This window comes from Myotis myotis, unplaced genomic scaffold (assembly GCF_014108235.1).
Source record: "Myotis myotis isolate mMyoMyo1 unplaced genomic scaffold, mMyoMyo1.p scaffold_m19_p_5, whole genome shotgun sequence".
Lineage (NCBI taxonomy): Eukaryota > Metazoa > Chordata > Mammalia > Chiroptera > Vespertilionidae > Myotis > Myotis myotis.
Window position 1 is genome coordinate 9,312,082 of NW_023416357.1, and position 17,367 is coordinate 9,329,448.

The 17,367-nt window shown below is 40.1% G+C and overlaps 1 protein-coding gene across 3 annotated transcripts; it reads left to right on the forward strand.

Moving 5' to 3' along the window:
- Positions 1-300: 300 nt before the first annotated feature.
- On the forward strand, positions 301-16,634 carry CUNH5orf51 (chromosome unknown C5orf51 homolog). 3 transcript variants are annotated; one of them, XM_036308756.1, is made up of 8 exons: positions 301-455; positions 1,655-1,761; positions 4,964-5,107; positions 6,159-6,290; positions 7,399-7,513; positions 12,707-12,893; positions 13,797-13,908; positions 14,032-16,634. In XM_036308756.1, exons 1-8 carry the CDS (start codon positions 356-358, stop codon positions 14,062-14,064), a joined length of 930 nt encoding a protein of 309 aa, XP_036164649.1. In that variant the 5' UTR covers positions 301-355; the 3' UTR covers positions 14,065-16,634. The 3 variants fall into 3 exon arrangements, with proteins under 3 accessions (XP_036164649.1, XP_036164648.1, XP_036164650.1); XM_036308755.1 differs by having other exon boundaries at positions 302-455; positions 13,797-16,634; XM_036308757.1 differs by lacking the exons at positions 13,797-13,908; positions 14,032-16,634 and having other exon boundaries at positions 303-455; positions 12,707-13,254.
- Positions 16,635-17,367: the final 733 nt, after the last annotated feature.

Below are 17,367 nucleotides of genomic sequence, written 5' to 3' on the forward strand. Positions count from 1 at the left end.
GCTGCCAACCTCCTCCCGGCTCCCCGCGGAGAGAGCTGGCTTCCCATTGGGTCAGCCTGGGGGCATGGACGTCTCCGATTGGCTTAGAGGAGGGCGGGGCAGAGGCGTGTCCCGACGGCACACCCTCCCCTAAAGCCTGGCCGCTCAGGATTATGGGAGGGAGGATTTTCCGAGAAGGAGGAAATATCCCCGAACGACCTTCGCCCGCTCGGGTCTGCACAACTCGGGGGCTCGGGGGCCCGAGGCCCCGCCCACCCACCCGGCGGGCTCCGCCCCCACGCCGCGCCGGCGCCCGGGGATCAGGTGACCGCTGGCGGCGCGGTCACGTGCTGGGGCGCGCCCGCGGCTGGTGGCCATGGCGGCCGCAGGCTCCTGTGTGGCCAGGCGAGTGGAGGAGCTGGGGGACCTCGCGCAGGCCCACATCCAGCAACTCAGTGAGGCCGCCGGCGAGGACGGTGAGGGGCGGAGGCGGGGAGGCGGGGAGGCGGGCGGGCGGCGCAGAGCTGGCTGCAGCCGGGGGCGCGGGGGCTGCGGCCTGCGGTCGGCGTGCGCCCGGTGCGCGGTCAGTGTCCGTCCCGCAGGACTCACATCGCCTTAAGCGAAGGCGTTGGCGTCGGGGCTGCGATTTTATCACCCGTGACACCCGCGTGCGTCTCGGTCAGATCAGTGCTGCTTGCCGTGCATTGGCTCGGGAGCCCGGGGACCTGGGCAGAACCCGGGAACAGGGCCCACAAAGGTTGGCAGGTTCGCGCTGGTGACAGCACCCAGGCGGTGGCGGTGCGCGCAGGAAAGAGCTAGGCCGGTGCAGCAGTAACACTTCTGTTGCTTCGTTGTCAGTTTCTGTCTTATCTGGGATTCTCAGCTCAACTGTAAACGGTCTTCTACGGAAGGGCTTTGCATTGGTTCTTGCACACACATCACCTCGGTTCTCCCAGGGCCCCCTCGGGATCAGAACACTTTTAAACAGCAGCGGTTTCCTTAAGAAAAAAAAAAAAAAAGTAGAGAATTGCCTCGACTTCTGAATTTAAGTCCAGTTCTCTTTCATGACTTCTCAGCTACCTGTAGAGTTTATGTTTTTTCTTTTTGAATCTTGAGCCTTTATTACAATGCAGATCGGCTTTTCAGTTCTGGGGACTCGCTGTCATCGCACCCAGGGAATGGTAGTGGGACATTGACCCCAGTGATTGAATAAATAGTTGGGAAGTTGGTTGACTAGGGTCTATGATGAGATAGCTCTAGTTCTAGTCAAGATTATTTGCGGAATTATTTTTTTCCTAGCGGTGTGTTCTTCAAAATCCGTAGAATACCCAGAAGCCAACTTCTTTTTCGGTGTGGTAAGTCAATCCCAGGATGCACATCAATAGTTAGTTGATTGATAGTAGAGGCTATTACCTGCAACTGTATCTAACATACTTCTAAATAAGCTACTTAGGAAGTTTTCAGTCTAGCTTTCCAGAATAAATTTCCATGATAAATCAGTTTAATTAGGATTAGGCGTTATGTTATATTTGTTTTGCATAAACTATTATTGCTGTCATGCTCTTCTCCAGTGCCAAACATAATTTTATTTAACCATTTAAGATCCATAACTTTTTTTGTTTAAATAACAGCCTGAAATTATGTGAAGTAATCAACATGTTTTTCTCTCTTACAGATCACTTTTTAATTCGGGCCTCTGCAGCTCTAGAAAAATTGAAACTCTTGTGTGGAGAAGAAAAAAAGTGTTCAAATCCATCGAATCTACTAGAACTTTACACACAGGTACTAAGACAGATGTGGTTTCTGACATGTTATGGGGCAAATTGCTTAATTAGAGGATCGATTCCAATGTTTAGGTCTAATAAAATCATTTTATTCTCTATTTCAAGTGTTTGATTTTGTTCAAAAACTCTATGTACAAATATACAGACTTGAAACTTTGAGGAAATATGCAAAGAAGTAAAGATTTAGTAGATGTGTATTGATAAGAAAAGTAAGGAATAAAATCTTGCAGATAACAGAATTGCTTCCCTTTATAGGTAAGTAAGCAAAACAGGACTATGTCCAATTTTGAAGGTTTTAAAGGTTATTCAGAAGAAATGGAAGATTCTAAAGAGCCCCAGTTATTTTTCCCCCCTGAAATTCTCCTTTCCTTAGGATTCTGAACATGACTCCCTCTGTTATTATCATGCAATTCTGTAAGATTGTTTTGTTGCCCCTTTTCCCTTTTTTCTTTTGCTTTGTTTCAAATTCAGGCCTCTGTATGGACAAGATCTGTTTTCTTGGTTTTCTCAAACACTACTGAGGCAAGTTGACATTAAACATTATTTCATTACTAGAGGCCTGATGCACGAAATTCGTGCAAGAGTAGGCCTTCCTTCCCTGGCTGCTGGCTTCCCTCTAGCAGGCTTCCCTCGAAGCCCCGGCTTTGTCCGGAAGGTCGTCCGGAAGGACATCTGGTCTAATTAGCATATTACACTTTTATTATTATAGATAGTAACTAACATTCCTACAACATCTTATAGTTAATAGAGTGCTTCATATGCCCTTACTTGATCCTCAGGTATAATACAGATGAGTGCTTATAGAAAGTAGAGTAATTGGTGGCTACAAGAGTAGTGACGGGGAAGTAATTATTACATAGGGAACATAGTCAATAATATTGTGATGAGCCCTGACTGGTTTGGCTCAATGGATAGAGTGTTGGTGAAAGGTCCCAGGTTCAATACCGGTCAAGAGCATATACCTTGGTTGCGGGCACATCCCTAGTAGGAGGTATGCAAGAGGCAGCTGATCGATGTTTCTCTCTCATTGATGCTTCTGACTATCCCTCTCCCTTCCTCTCTGTAAAAAATCAATAAAGTATATTTTAAAAAAATATTGTGATGACTATGTATGGTGCCAGTTAGGGTACTGGAAATATGTAAAGTTTATGATTAACAACTAAGCTGTACACCCCAAACCAATACATAACAAAAAGAAAAGAAACAGAAAGCAGCCCTAACCGGTTTGGCTCAGTGGATAGAGTGTCAGCCTGTGGACTCAAAGGTTCCAGGTTCGATTCCGGTCAAGGGCATGTACCTTGGTTGTGGGCACATCCCCAGTAGGAGGTGTGCAGGAGGCAGCTGATCAATGTTTCTCTCTCATCGATGTTTCTAACTCTCTATCCCTCTTCCTTCCTCTCTGTAAAAAATCAATAAAATATATTTTTTAAAAAAAGAAACAGAAAGCAGAGTAAACTTGGTTAACCTTCAAGTGTACATTTACAGCATTTAGATGCCTGGCACTGTATTTCTGGCACTGTGTTTTCTGATTGGAGGAACATAAGATGGCTTCTGCCTTCAAACGTCATGGTCAAATGAGTCTGTGACAGCTACTCACAAACCCCAAAGAACTGTTGTGATTTGGCAGAACTTGCCCTGGCTTTCTTTCCTTTCAGAAGGCTCCCAGCTTGTGTCATTTCTTTCACATGAGAGAGTTTTAAACATCTTAATTTATTTCTAAGAATACGGCAAAAGGCCCTAGATTTACAGTCCCCAGGCTTCCTTGGATCCCACTTATGGCTCTGAATCAACAGGTCATTTTTCTTAGGATGATCTCCTTCCTGGCTTAACCTGCACACAAGAACGTTTATCACTTAAGTAGTGCTGTGTGCCAAGTAATGTTCTAAGTCAGTGGTTCTCAACCTTCCTAATGCCGTGACCCTTTAATACAGTTCCTCATGTTGTGGTGACCCCCAACCATAAAATTATTTTCGTTGCTACTTCATAACTGTAATTTTGCTACTGTTATGAATCGTAATGTAAATATCTGTTATGCAGGATGTATTTTCATTGTTCACGACCCACAGGTTGAGAACCGCTTTACATATGTCAATTCATTTTATCTTCAAAGCAAAGAACTTTGAAAGTCATTTAGTCCAATTCATTTTACAAATGAAGAAACTGAGGCTTAAAAACATAAATTGACTTGTCCTTTGATTAGGTGATTAGGGGTAGAACTGATACTAGAACACAGTTTTGTTCATCTTAGTCCAATAGGTTAAAAAAAGGATCTTGTATTTAAGAATGCTGGGGTCTTAGTGTTTGAATTGCATAATGTTGGCGATATGCTGCCTTTGGTGGGTTGAATCTGCATTTGGGAAAACAAATCCTTTGAAGATTCAGTTTGCAAAACTAGAGGTAGTGATCTTAACTTGATACAGCAGCCATTTAGAAAATGTCCAGAGTATATATGTATAAATAGCAAAGAATATATAATTATACTTTTCATAATATTGTTTATGATTTACTTACCTGAATTAAAATATAAAACTCCCTTTTATTTTTTGAGGGAAGGAAGGTCAGCATTAATTTAATATTTTAGTAAAATAGCTATGAAGTTTTCCATAAAGTTCATCTTGGATTATGTTTTCAGCTAGACATTTTGCCTATTTTTCAAATTTAAACATTTATTGATTGATTTTAGAGCAAGGGAGGGGAGGAGAGAGAGAAGAAATAGAGACATTGATTTGCTGTTCCACTTGTTTATCCATTCATTCATTCATTGGTTGATTCTTGTATGTGCCCTGACCAGGGATGGAACCCACAACCGTGGCTTATAGGGACTATACCAGAGGTCCTCAAACTTTTTAAACAGGGGGGCCAGTTCACTGTCCCTCAGACCGTTGGAGGGCCAGACTATAGTTTAAAAAAAAACTATGAACAAATTCCTATGCACACTGCACATATCTTATTTTGAAGTGAAAAAACAAAACGGGAACAAATGCAATATTTGTATTTGCATGTGGCCCGCGGGCCATAGTTTGAGGACCCCTGGACTATGCTTTAACCAACTGAGCTATCTGGCCAGGGCCTCAAATTTAAACAGTGCACTAGAAAATTTAAATGTCTAATAAAACATCTGTACATATGTAAAGTTAAACCGTAAGAGTTATTCAGGTAGAAATCATTTACAGCTATTGTTTTCTCTTGTACATCATCAGGCTATTTTGGACATGACATATTTTGAGGAGAACAAGCTAGTAGATGAAGATTTCCCTGAAGACTCTTCCCAGAAAGTGAAAGAGTTGATCACTTTTCTTTCAGAACCAGAAATTTTAGTTAAAGAAAATAATATGTACCCAAAAGTAAGTTTTACACTCGTGAATGATGGTGAAGCTGCTAATTCTTGCTGTATGGACTGCTGTTTAGAGTCTGTGTTTTTTCTTCTTGACTATGTCTGTGTCTGTTTTAAATTAAGATTGAAGGAGGGATTACACTTCAGACCAGTGTCACACCTAAAGTATTATATTTTCTAAATATGTTTCAGAATACTTTCCTGATGTAATTGTATTGTAATTACAGTACCTGATCATTTTCTAAGCAAAGATACTTGCTATTTCTGCTCCCTTTACTTTTGCAGACACTGCATTTTCTTGAGGGTCTGCATTTCCCGAGTAATTTAATGACCACATCCCTTGTCCTTTACAGTCTTTCTCCTTCCTCAACAGCTCCCCTTCCTCCCATCCTGGAGACAGGCACCCAAGGATACCGCCTTAATCCCCTGACCGTCTCTATTCTTGCTTTACAACCTGTTGTACTGCTTGTTACGGCATCCTATTTAGATGATTCCAAGATTTTTATCTCCAGCCATGGCTACTTTTTCAAGGAAATAATTTATCTTTAACTGCTTGCTGCTTATCTCCCCTTAGATATCTTTTGTGCTGTATGTGTTCATGAGGGGATGCTAATTGTAGAAACAAATACTCCCAAATTTTAAATGATACAACACAGTAAAAGTTTGATTAAGGTTGTTTTTGTGTATATCTTTTTATTATTTTATTCTAGCAATGGTAGAAATAGGTAAGATCTTGTTTCAAGTAACATGTAGTTCTAAAAAACTATCTTTTAAGTCAGATTATTGAATGTTTATATTTTATATATATTAGAATTTGCTACTAAAATATTTAAACTGTATTTTCTAAAAGTATTTATAAGTGGAGTAGTTATTTTAATTTTCATGTAGTAATAGATATCTATTTCTAATTGATTCACAGTACAGCATTCCTGTGTAAATAGCTAAACGAAGAGCAAATGTTGTGAAGTAAATGTTTTTAATTTCTCAGTTATTTTGAAATTTAACTTTATTTTTACAGACATCAAATTTCTCTTCTTAGCTCTGTCTCTGTTGTGTTTCAGCACTGTGATTTACTTGGGGACGAACTCTTGGAATGTCTCTCTTGGCGACGAGGAGCTCTACTTTATATGTATTGTCATTCTCTGACCAAAAGGAGAGAGTGGCTCACGAGGAAATCTGGTTTGCTTAAAGAGGTAAGAAGGCATTCCTCAGTCTTTTTTGATTGTTAAGTTTATAGGTTCCTAAAAGCTGTCTTTGGTGTGGTGTAAAGACTATTGGAACCCAGGGGTCTTCATTCCACGTCTTTTGCTTACTAGCTGTGTAATCGTAAACAAATTGGACTTACTGTGAAAATTAAGTAAGATAACAGGTGAAAGCTCTTTGCTTACTGGAAAGTTCTATAAGTTCATGATTTTTTTTTTAAAATATAAGGTAGACAACACATATTATTTTTTAAGCATAGTTTTTGGCCTGAAGAAAACAAACGTGTTGTGAGCCTCTCTGTCAGCAGATCACGCCTGAAGAACCCACGTGACTCTGCTGCTAGAAAACTGGCTCTGATTTGGTTTGACTCTGACCAAATCAATAAATCTCAAGACGGTCTTAGTATTGTGTCACTAGGGAGTCTAACTGGGGTTGATTATACCTATGGTTCATGGGGCCCTGTAAATGAGAGGTCACCCTTTTAGGTGTAAAAATTTGAGAATATCATTTCTAAATTAGAGTAAGTACATACGTATTTTTAATAAATTGTTGAATACATCCTTTTTTAAAAATATGTATATATTTTTATTGATTTCAGAGAGGACGGGAGAGAGAGAGAGATAGAAACATCAATGATGAGAGAGAATCCATTGGCTGCCTTCTGCACGCTCCCTACTGGGGATTGAGCCCGCAACCCAGGCATGTGCCCATGACTGGAATCGAACCTTAGACCCTTCAGTCCGCAGGCCGACACTCTATTCACTGAGCCAAACCAGCTAGGTCTGTTGAACACATTTTTATCCTTTTCTTCCTCTGAGAACATTTTTGACAAGTATATTACTGAATCGTGTGTTCTTGGTTAATGATTTTTTTTCTTCCATACTCATAACTGGAGCATTTTGAAGATGACACTTTAGAATATGTATTATAAAAGTTTTGAGGTAATGGATCCTTAGACTATTGAAATGTCATAGCAATAAGACCTAGCTATATATTAGCCCATTTTTCTTGAGTAAAGAATGGGAAAAAGTTAATATTTGAAGTTCCTATAGCTTTGCATGTAATACTTTCAATTCTTTGGCTTTGACTTTCATTTAGTACCTTGTTGATGGAATCAGTTACTTGCTACAGATGCTAAATTATCGGTGTCCTACCCAATTAGATGAAGGAGTTTCTTTCCAAGACCTAGACACAGCTAAGTTACTGAGTGAAGGTAATGTGATCTCTTTTTGAAGTTTTTGTTTTTAAAGTTTTTTAAAAATTTAAGAAGTTTATCATATTTTACTCTGATTTAAGTAAATTTCAAATTACATCATAGACAAAAATAAAATGACTTCTAAAAATTCAGAGATCTTCTCATGTAATATAGAAAAATACTGCTAACTTCTCTGTTTTGTAATTTTGGGAGCGTTATATATCCTGTTACATTTTACATCCCTGCGTAGCCCTGGTCAGCAACTTGGTTTTACTGCTTGTAACAGAAATTGGAAGTGAATTTGAAACAAGATAGACCTGTACTTCTCTTGCACATAAAAAGGACCCAGAGCTGGTTATGTTGGCTTCCTGGTGTCATCAGGTTCCTATGTTTTTCCTTCATCATCTTTAGAATCAGAGTTCTTCAGCTTGAGAGGAAGGCACTGTATAGAGAATACAATGTGAGCAGTGCTTCCCAGTGCTGTGCAGCATGCGTCCCTGTGAGGATCTGCTGGCGTTCTCAGTATCCCAGCATGCTCCTGGAGCGCCTCCCTCTCACCTCTGTTTCAGGCTACAGGGATGGCAAAAGATGCCTCTTTCACCCAAGTCCACTCACTCCTTTGGAGCATCACTTCACCTGCATTTCACTGGCTACATGGAGTCATGTAACTACAAGGGAACCTGGAAAGTACAGTCCTTTTCTGGTGCATTGCCATCCCAAATAAAATTAAGTCTCTTTACCAAGAAAGAAAGGGAGAATGAATGAATATTGGGTGGCGACTGTTAGTGTCTGCCATGAACATCTGTGCACTTAAAAATGTTAGGAATTGGATGTAGAGGATCATCTGGGTTTTAGACTGAGGTGCAGGAGGAAGACCACTTATTTTTACCATCTCTTTTACAAATGGAGGAACTGAGGCCCTGATAAACCAGATAATCCCTGTTCATAGTCATGTAGCTGGCAAGTGATGTACATGATCCGTGTGCAAACTTTCTTTTATACTTGATCTGAAATTTTGATGGGGGAAAATCAAATATGGGGAAAAGAAAACTTCTTAGAGAATATTCTATATTTTCATTTTATAGATATAGTTTAATTCTCCTTTGTTAGTTTCTGTAGGCTTTTTCTATTTAAAAAATTGGATAGAAAAAAACATGATATAAGTGTCACTAATATACGACTGGCTGGTGATATCCAAAAACTTTTAATTTCAGTTTATTCAGGCAAATAGCCTGTCCTAAAGAAGCGTTATTGTGAATACAAAGTGTTCCTTCAGTAGACATTTTGACAGACATGGGGTGTTTTGATTTACTTATGGGAAGTACTTATTCCAGACAGCTAGTGAACTGATTAGCTGCATTCAAAATGGCTTTTTAAAAATCTCCGTATGCACTCGCATGGATTAACTTAAAAGAAAAAGTAGGGGTGGGCACTAAAGCCTATTTAGAACCAAAAAAAGTCGCACAAGCCATCTATTTCCCTACTCCCATTTGTAGCCACAAGGTAAGATACTCTCATGGCCTGAAACTTTTTCTTCAACAGGCATGTGATACTGGTGTCTGCTCTTCTTTTTTTAAATTTAATTTATAGGGGTGACACTGGTTAAAAAGATTATATGGGTTTCAGGTGCACAATTCTACAACACGTCATCTGTAACCCTGTGTTGTGTGGTCACCACCTCAAGTCAAGTACTGGTGTCTTCTCTTAGATCATCATTTGCTCTTGCCTCTAGCTTCTATTTCATCTATAACAGGAATCAAGAGATAGAGAAGTCACTTTTTTTCCAGAAACAAAGAAAACGATATTATGGCCATATTGGATTTGTCACAGTGCTTGGTTCTCTCTTGCTGTTGGCTTCTTGTTCTCAACTAAAGCTGTTTGCTCCTCTGTAATTCCTCTCTCAAGATAACTAGAAACCAGTAAGCCTACTTTTCATAGGCTAAATTACTCCAGAGACCCCATCAGAGACATTTAACTATTTTTTCATTTTTTTGTTAGCCAGTATAAAACATAATTCTGAAAATCCCCAATTCTCATTAGGGAGAAGTTCTATGAGTCATCAGAATATTTTTATGGACAGATCTTAATGAAAATTTACGTAATTTTAGATAAAACAGTTTATACTTAGTAATATTTTTTTCTTTTTCCAAAGGTAATCATAGAGTGCTTTGAACATTACCTATATGTCATTAAGTTTTCAGCTTTTAAAAATGACCAAGTGATATATTCAGTAAACATCATTACCCCATCTCTGAGCCTCATCCCTCTCGAATGTCCTTATAAAAATAGCCTTGTCAGAATAACCCTGGAGTTAACTAGATTAAATCAAATACTGTTGAGCTTTGCACACCCTTGGTTTATGCTGTTATGCCACTGAGGACCACCCGCTTCCGGCCACCCTTTGGCCCATTGCTTAACCAAGAAACTGGACTTCAGATCCCCTGAAGGAGTGGCTCTGAACTGGCATTGCTGATTGCCAGGGCAGCTTGCTAAAAATACAGGCTTCTGTGTGCCACCTGCAGGTTCTGATTCAGTATATGGGTCCAGGAATCTTGAGTAAGCTCACATAATTATGAGCAGTCAGATTGAGGCCTCACTGCTAGGGATACCAATCTGCCATCTTTTTAATGTGGCAGTCTCCTTTCTGCCCTCATTCACTTACTCTTCCTCTCCCGCTCTGTATTCCCCATTATCATGTGTGTCCTAGACTGTGCAGGCAAGTGAAGTAGTTTATCTAAAAACAAAAGACTATAGTTACAGAGTAGTAGATTCCTTGGGGCAGTAGAGAGGTAGAAAGTGCCTAATTTTTACATTGTTCATCCTTTTAATGCAGGATATTTTAATGCAGTAAGTAGTTTAGCATAGTCCACAGCATCATCATCACCCCAGGTCCTAGGGGTTTGTTAAAAATGCAAATTCACAGACCCAACTCCATGCCTGAATCTGATACTGTGGAGGTGGGCGCCCCGCAGTCAGCATTTTAGCACATCCCCCTGTAATTCTAAAGCAGGCTAAAGTTCAAGGACCTCTTTGTCGTATAGCCATTCATTCGGTCCCTGGAAAAACTTCCTGCAGGAGATCTGTGTCCCTTGTTCAGCAGTCACCCCTTCTTAATATAAAGAATGAGGTTCACTTGGAGTTGGGCACAAAATAAGATCCCAGTTCTCACCCTACCCAAGTGGCTTCCCTTTCTGGGATATACTTCAGCTCTTCCTCCCCAGGCTGCAGCCTGCTTTACGTTCAACCTTCCCTCCATTTCGGCTTCTACCTCCTTCCTTTCCTCCACCAAGTTTTTTATGCCTTTTTTACACCACTGAGGACCACCCCGTTAATTTTAGGAATAACTAAGCAAGGTGTAGGATTACAGAAATAAAAAGGCTATGCATTCAATGAAATGCTGAATCTAATACAAAATATAATTCTGAATAGCATCTAATGCTGCTTCAGCTTTTTCTCTGAGGTTTATGATATTTCAAGTGTGAAGGAATAAAGTAAAAAGCAATGATTATGTGTAATATGTACTGTACTTATTAAGTGAATGCTGTTTTATACACAGAAAGTATAATTAACATGCCAGTGTTGTCTATCATATTTTCATGAATGCAAGCCTCAGATTCTGCTCTTAAATGATCATTTTTTTAAATTGATATAACAGTTTGATGAGTCATCTCTTCAGCTAAACCTATTTCTTCTCTTGCTGCTGTTTATAAGCAGGATTTGAGGGAAAGTGAAGGAGATAGCTCTAGGGACAAATGCTAAGACTATGAAAAGCTTGCAGTAGAGTCAAGATGATAGAAACTGTAACGGTTTTGAAAGTTGAATTTTTCTTCTATTTTTGTGTCTTTAGTACCATCATAATCCTTTCTGATGAGTCATATTAGGTGAGCAACTGAGATTATGATGCTCATTTGAGGTAGACTTTTCTAATCATACAAGTACCTGAACATTAGAATAAAAAAAACTATTTTTAGTGCCTTTAAGAAGTTTACTAGTCATATAGTTTATACCATAGTAAATTATTTATATATTTTTATTCCAAGTCTGTTCCTCTTTCTACCAAATTAATATACTTTGTGTGCCACAAATGTTTAATTATATAATTGCCTTATTTCATAATAAGATTGCTTTAACTTTTGATGAAAATCCTGCATGTATTCCCTTTTCCTGGGAACATAAAGCGTCTTAGATATAATTTAACATCTTTCATAATTTAGAATTATATGGTCTCTCAGGGTGATGTTTCTTTAAAATACATTTTTATTTTATTTTATTTCTATATTCTTAGTGATTTTAGAGTGAGAGGGAGAAGGCGAGAGAGAGAGATAGAAACATCAGTGATGAGAGAGAATCGCTGATCGGCTGCTTCCTGCATATCCCCTACTGGGGATCGAGCCCGCCACCTGGCCATGTGCCCTTGACCAGAATCGAACCTGGGACCTTGCAGTCTGCAGGCCGACGTTCTATCCACTGAGCCAGACCAGCTAGGGCTAAAATACATTTTTATTGATTTCAGAGAGGAAAGGAGAGGGATAGAGAGATAGAAACATCGATGAGAGTAAATCATTGATCAGCTGCCTTCTGCACGCCCACCCACTAGGGATTGAGCCCACAACCCAGACATGTACCCCAACTGGGAATCGAATCGTTGACCTCCTGGTTCATAGGTCGACACTCAACCACTGAACCACGCTGGCTGGGCTCAGGGTCATGTTTATGCATGATAACTTCTGTAGACTCTTGTGGAAATGTAGGAGGTGAAGTATACTTGACTGTAACTGTCATATTGATTCTAGAGTACATCCTAAATTAAAAGTTGTCTTCATGGTGGCCTTCAGGGAGACTCTGAGTACTCTGAAATTATGTGTAGAATTTTGGGCATATGTCCCAGGAGAGGTTCCTCTGATTAGGTTCTCAAAGAGGCCTTAAAGAGGATTCCAAAAAGATTAAGAACACATTGACCTAAATGATCTGTTTTACAAAAGTCTCTGACTGTACTCTTTTTTGTGGGGGTGGGGGGAGGGTTCTATTTATAGATAAAATAAAAATAGAGTGTCAATTCAGAGAGGATTCATTAGTGAAATTTGGCTTTTCTAAGTGTAACTATTAAATGAGAAGGAAAAATGACATAAAAGGAATTTATTAGAGTTTTATGAATCAGTTTCTTTTTTAACGTTTTAAATTCTAATCTCTCAACCTAAATGACTTCCCTAGGAATATTCAGTGACATTCACTTGCTGGCTATGATGTACAGTGGAGAAATGTGTTACTGGGGATTGAAGCATTGTGCCGATCAGCAGCTAGAAAACCAGGGCGTGGACGCAGGTGTTTCTGGAGCAAGCTGCACTACACACAGAGAGCCCTTGGATTTCCGAGAAGTAGGAGAGAAAATTTTGAAAAAGTATGTATCTGTGTGTGAAGGACCCCTGAAAGAACAAGAATGGAACACAACAAATGCAAAACAAATTTTAAACTTTTTTCAGCATCGCTCTAACTCGTAAGTTTAGTCCTTTTCAAACAGAAAAGCAGAATGACCTATGAAATGGAAACGTTCCAGAAAAGAAGACATATTGACACTAAGAATGTCACACTACATAAAGATGCCCAGCGTGGTTCCCTTTTAAAAATGCTATCACCGTAGTTCATTATATATTCTTAACTCTGTGAAGGAACAATTCTCTCATTTCTAAAACAGCATGTATGTTATTCTAACTCAGCCTGAACTACAGTTATCCTGTAACTAATATTAAGGAAGAATCCAATTTAGCTGTACAAAGATTTTTTTCTGTTACTTCAGATTATTATTATTACTTTAGAGCGAGGAAGAGAGAGAGAGAGGGAGAGAGAGAGAAAAGTCGATGTGAGAGAAAATCTATTGGTTGCCCCTGACGGGAGAGCAAGCCTGAACCTGGGTTTGTGCCCTGACCGGGAATTGAACCCTCCACCTTTAGGTGTACAGGATGACGCGCCAACCAACTGAGCTTCAGATTATTTTTTTTTTATTGTGGTAAATTGTAACATAAAATTGACCATTTTAACTATTTTTAGTTCTGTTTATCTTGAAATTTGCTGTGCTTCAAAAGTTAAAGTCAAGTCACCTCATTGTTTGGATATATGCTACGCATGTAGAAATTGGCAAAATTATGATGAATATTCAGATTCCTTTGCCAGAATAAGATAAATAATGAAAGACTTCACAAAAGAACTGTTATAAAAACCAATTTAGGTTGCTGTTAGCTCATATGTCTGCAAGGCACATCTTTTCCTATGTATTGACATTTTTATATGTTTTTGTCTTTAATAGTAGAGTGAGTGATCAAGGCAGAGAGCCTAACTGCTGTCTTGCATACAGTCTGTCTACCTCTACGCCAGGACTTCGTCACATTCCCCAACCTACTCCATGGCCACACCTGAAGGTCACCATCCTGAGTTTCTCTTTCTGCAATCTTAAATTTTAGTGATTGATGATAATGCTCATCTGCCTAGCTTTTCTGCCTCTTCATGTTTATTCATTCTTCTCTCCTTTACTTACTTCACAGCCTCCTCCTCTTGACTGCCGCCTCTTCTCCTAAACTATCATATCAGCCCCTTTCAGATGTTCCCCCTGCCTTATCCAGCCTCCGCCTTGGGGGAACCGACCCTGCGAATCTGTCTTCCCCTGGGCCTTTACCCTCATCATTCTGTGAGCCCTCAACATTGAATCAGTTCTGTCGTTCACCTTTTCTGGATGCTGCGTTCCATGCAAAGTACATGCAGCCCTTCAAACTGGAACTACTTTAAGTGTCTCGGCCTCAGCTTCAGAGGAGCCCTCAGTGTGAGCCTGTGTCTGTGACCAGTGTGGCCCCTCTCCCTGTCCCACTGAGGATGGTCCAGACCACGTTTCCTCTGTCCCCTCCCCTCACACATGGTTAGGTCCCGTCTTACAGGAAACCGAGACTACGAGGTCCGGATCTATTGACCAGCTTTGCCCGACTCATTTAGAGGAAAAGAGGAGCCTCCTCCCTCTTGAAGACCAATCTCCACCTGTCCTGTCTGCCATCTTCCTCGTTTCCCCTGCGGCTGCTCTCTGGGCCTACCTCTGCCGTGTTGATCTTCCCTAGAGCCCACCCTCTTTCTCTCCCCCTTCGCTCCCCTCTTCCTTCCGTCGTCCTCTTCTTTTTACTGATTCTCCACACTCTTCTTATGTGACACCCTTCAGAGCCATGGCTCCTGTTGCTCCTGGAATCTCGCCATCCCCTGTGGTGACGGATCCACTGCTTGACTGTTGTTTTCCTTCTGATTGGTAAACTTCGTATTTTAAACATTTCTCTTTATACATAATACTTAACACATCTTAGGCCATTGGTAAAGTGTTTTGAATTAATAAGAGGCATGATTCTAAGTGCCGAGCTCTGCACAAAAGGGTGGCTGCTAGGATTCCACACTGCCATGCCCTCTACCTACACCAGTGTTGACAAGGCAAATCGCACCTCAGGAGTAAAGTGTTATGAGAGTTAGAGCCTGAGAAAACAAGAGAACTTTCTTTAAAAGCTGGGAGCTTCCGTTTTGCCTTCATGACCTTGTGAACCACGTGGGTCTCACTGCTGGTGCAGTTAGGAGGGTGCTGTAAGGTGCTTTTTACTGAGTCTACCCCACACACAATTGGAGGATAATTTTCCATCCCCCCACACAACTGGAGGATAATTTGTATGCCATGACCGTTACAATACTTTTTACTCTAGTGTATTATAAAACAATGATCACATTTTTGTATGTTAAAGCCTGCTAAGTAAATTCTGTTTCATTTAGAATGAAGTCACTTCAAGATACCAAATATTCCACATTAGGAAGGTACTGTAATTCACTTATCAACAACTTTTATGTGCCTTCTACATGCCGGGTTTTGTCCTGGCACTGAGGAGATAGAGCTTCGTAAAACACCCTCTTTCCAAGTTTGTATTCCTGTGAAGGAAGCTGACACATTTTAAGAAATAAATGGGTAGCATGTTAAGTGATGAGTGCTGTGCAGAGGAAAGCAGGGTCAGGGGCTAGTGTGACTGGAGAGGAGTGCTATTTGTAGGGTGGGTGGGAAGGCACCGCCAAGCACCTATCTACTTTAGCATTTGTGTCTTCAATTTCCACCCCTTTGGTTAAATGCCTTGAACATTCAGTCCGTTTATAAAGCTCTTCTTTCTGACGGAAGTTCTGATACTGCATTGAGAAGGGAGTCACTGCATGTGACCATGTCATTTTATTACATCTATAGGCTGCTCTCCAGTGTGGGCTTGACCGATGGGTGAGCAATGACCTGAAGGCCTGGTGCACTTTTTTACACTTGGGTTTCTCCTTTGGGTTCTCTGATATTTACTAGATCTTAAACTCTGTTAATGGTTTTTCATAATCTTTATATTTGTGTAGTTCTTTCCCTATATGAATTTTCATATGTCAACTAGGCTTTGAGATTTAAAAGCCTGTCCACCTGGCTGCATTTGTAGGGTTTCTGGCTACTGTGAATTGTATCATGCTGATTAAGGTGCAAATCATGACTAAAGACTTTCCCTTATTCCTTTGCATACCATAGAGTGCGGTGGACTCATGGCTAAAACCCGACAATATAATTACATTCCTTCCTTTACCATCCACTGTGAATCCTGTGGTGTTCATTAAAGTGGGAGATGTGTCTGAAGCATGCTCAGATTAATTTTAGTGGCATTTTAAAAACCCACAGCTGGTTGACATGTGAGTTTTAGTTTGCTTATCACTCCTCTCTCTACCTTTCAGGGTTCCTTTTTCTGGCTCACATAAGGATACCCCATCTGCCATAGAATCCAGGATTCTGTAGTTCTCTAGTATCACTTGTACTATTATTTTTGAAGATCTAATTGACTTTATTAACAGATTCATGAACTGGGGAATATTCCATCTAGGAACTAGAAGGTGCTCCCTTTTTTTTGGTATTATATTTTAGCACAATATGAGATATATTATGAAAGTATTACATTAGAATAATTTTAATGTATCCACAATTAAAGTATGTATTGTATATTCATGCTGGTGTTCTCTGTTGTTATTGTTTGTTTTCCTACTTCTAGTGAAAACTTCCAAGTAAAATGTTTTAGGGCATATGAATTTTTAAGAAAAAATTAAACCATGTTCCCACATTTGTATCTTGTTCTTTGTTTTCTTCTATATCTGGGTGTTATCATCTCAGTTTACTATTGAGGTCTGAATATTATTTCTTCTGGTCCTAATAACATTCAGACAGGAATATAAGTTCTGTGCCAGAGGCCTGAGGTTGAATCCCAGCCCTGTCATTTCTTAGCTGTGTGACTACATAAATTACTTAGCCTTTCTATGCCTTAATATCTCATTTAACACAGGAAAAATAATAGAACCTCACAGGTTACTGAAAATTAACGATCAGTGTCTAGCACATGGCAAGAGTTCAAAAGTTAGTTATTACTACTACTGTTTTCTGTCATGTCTGGTTCTGTGTATCGGCATACCTCTTCATTGTGCTGAAAACTATAGTACTCATCAGCCCGAATAATTGAGTGACAAACTCTCTGGCCAGGGAGCACTCATTGCCATGTTCCCAGTTTGAATGGTGCCAGCCATTCCAAATGGGATGTTGTAAGCAATTATTGGTTGATAGTGAGTTGAAACTAGATCATATAGAGCTCAATGTAACTATTATATCCATTCTTAATGGAACTTTAAAACTATTGAACTATTGCCCAGCTGGTGTGCCTTTGTGATTGAGCATTGACCTATGAACCAGGAGGTCATGGTTTGATTCCTGTTCAGGGCACATGCCCGGGTTACGGGCTTGATCCCCAGTGTGGGGCATGCAGGAGGCAGCCAATCAATGTTGATGTTGATGTTTCTTTCTCCTC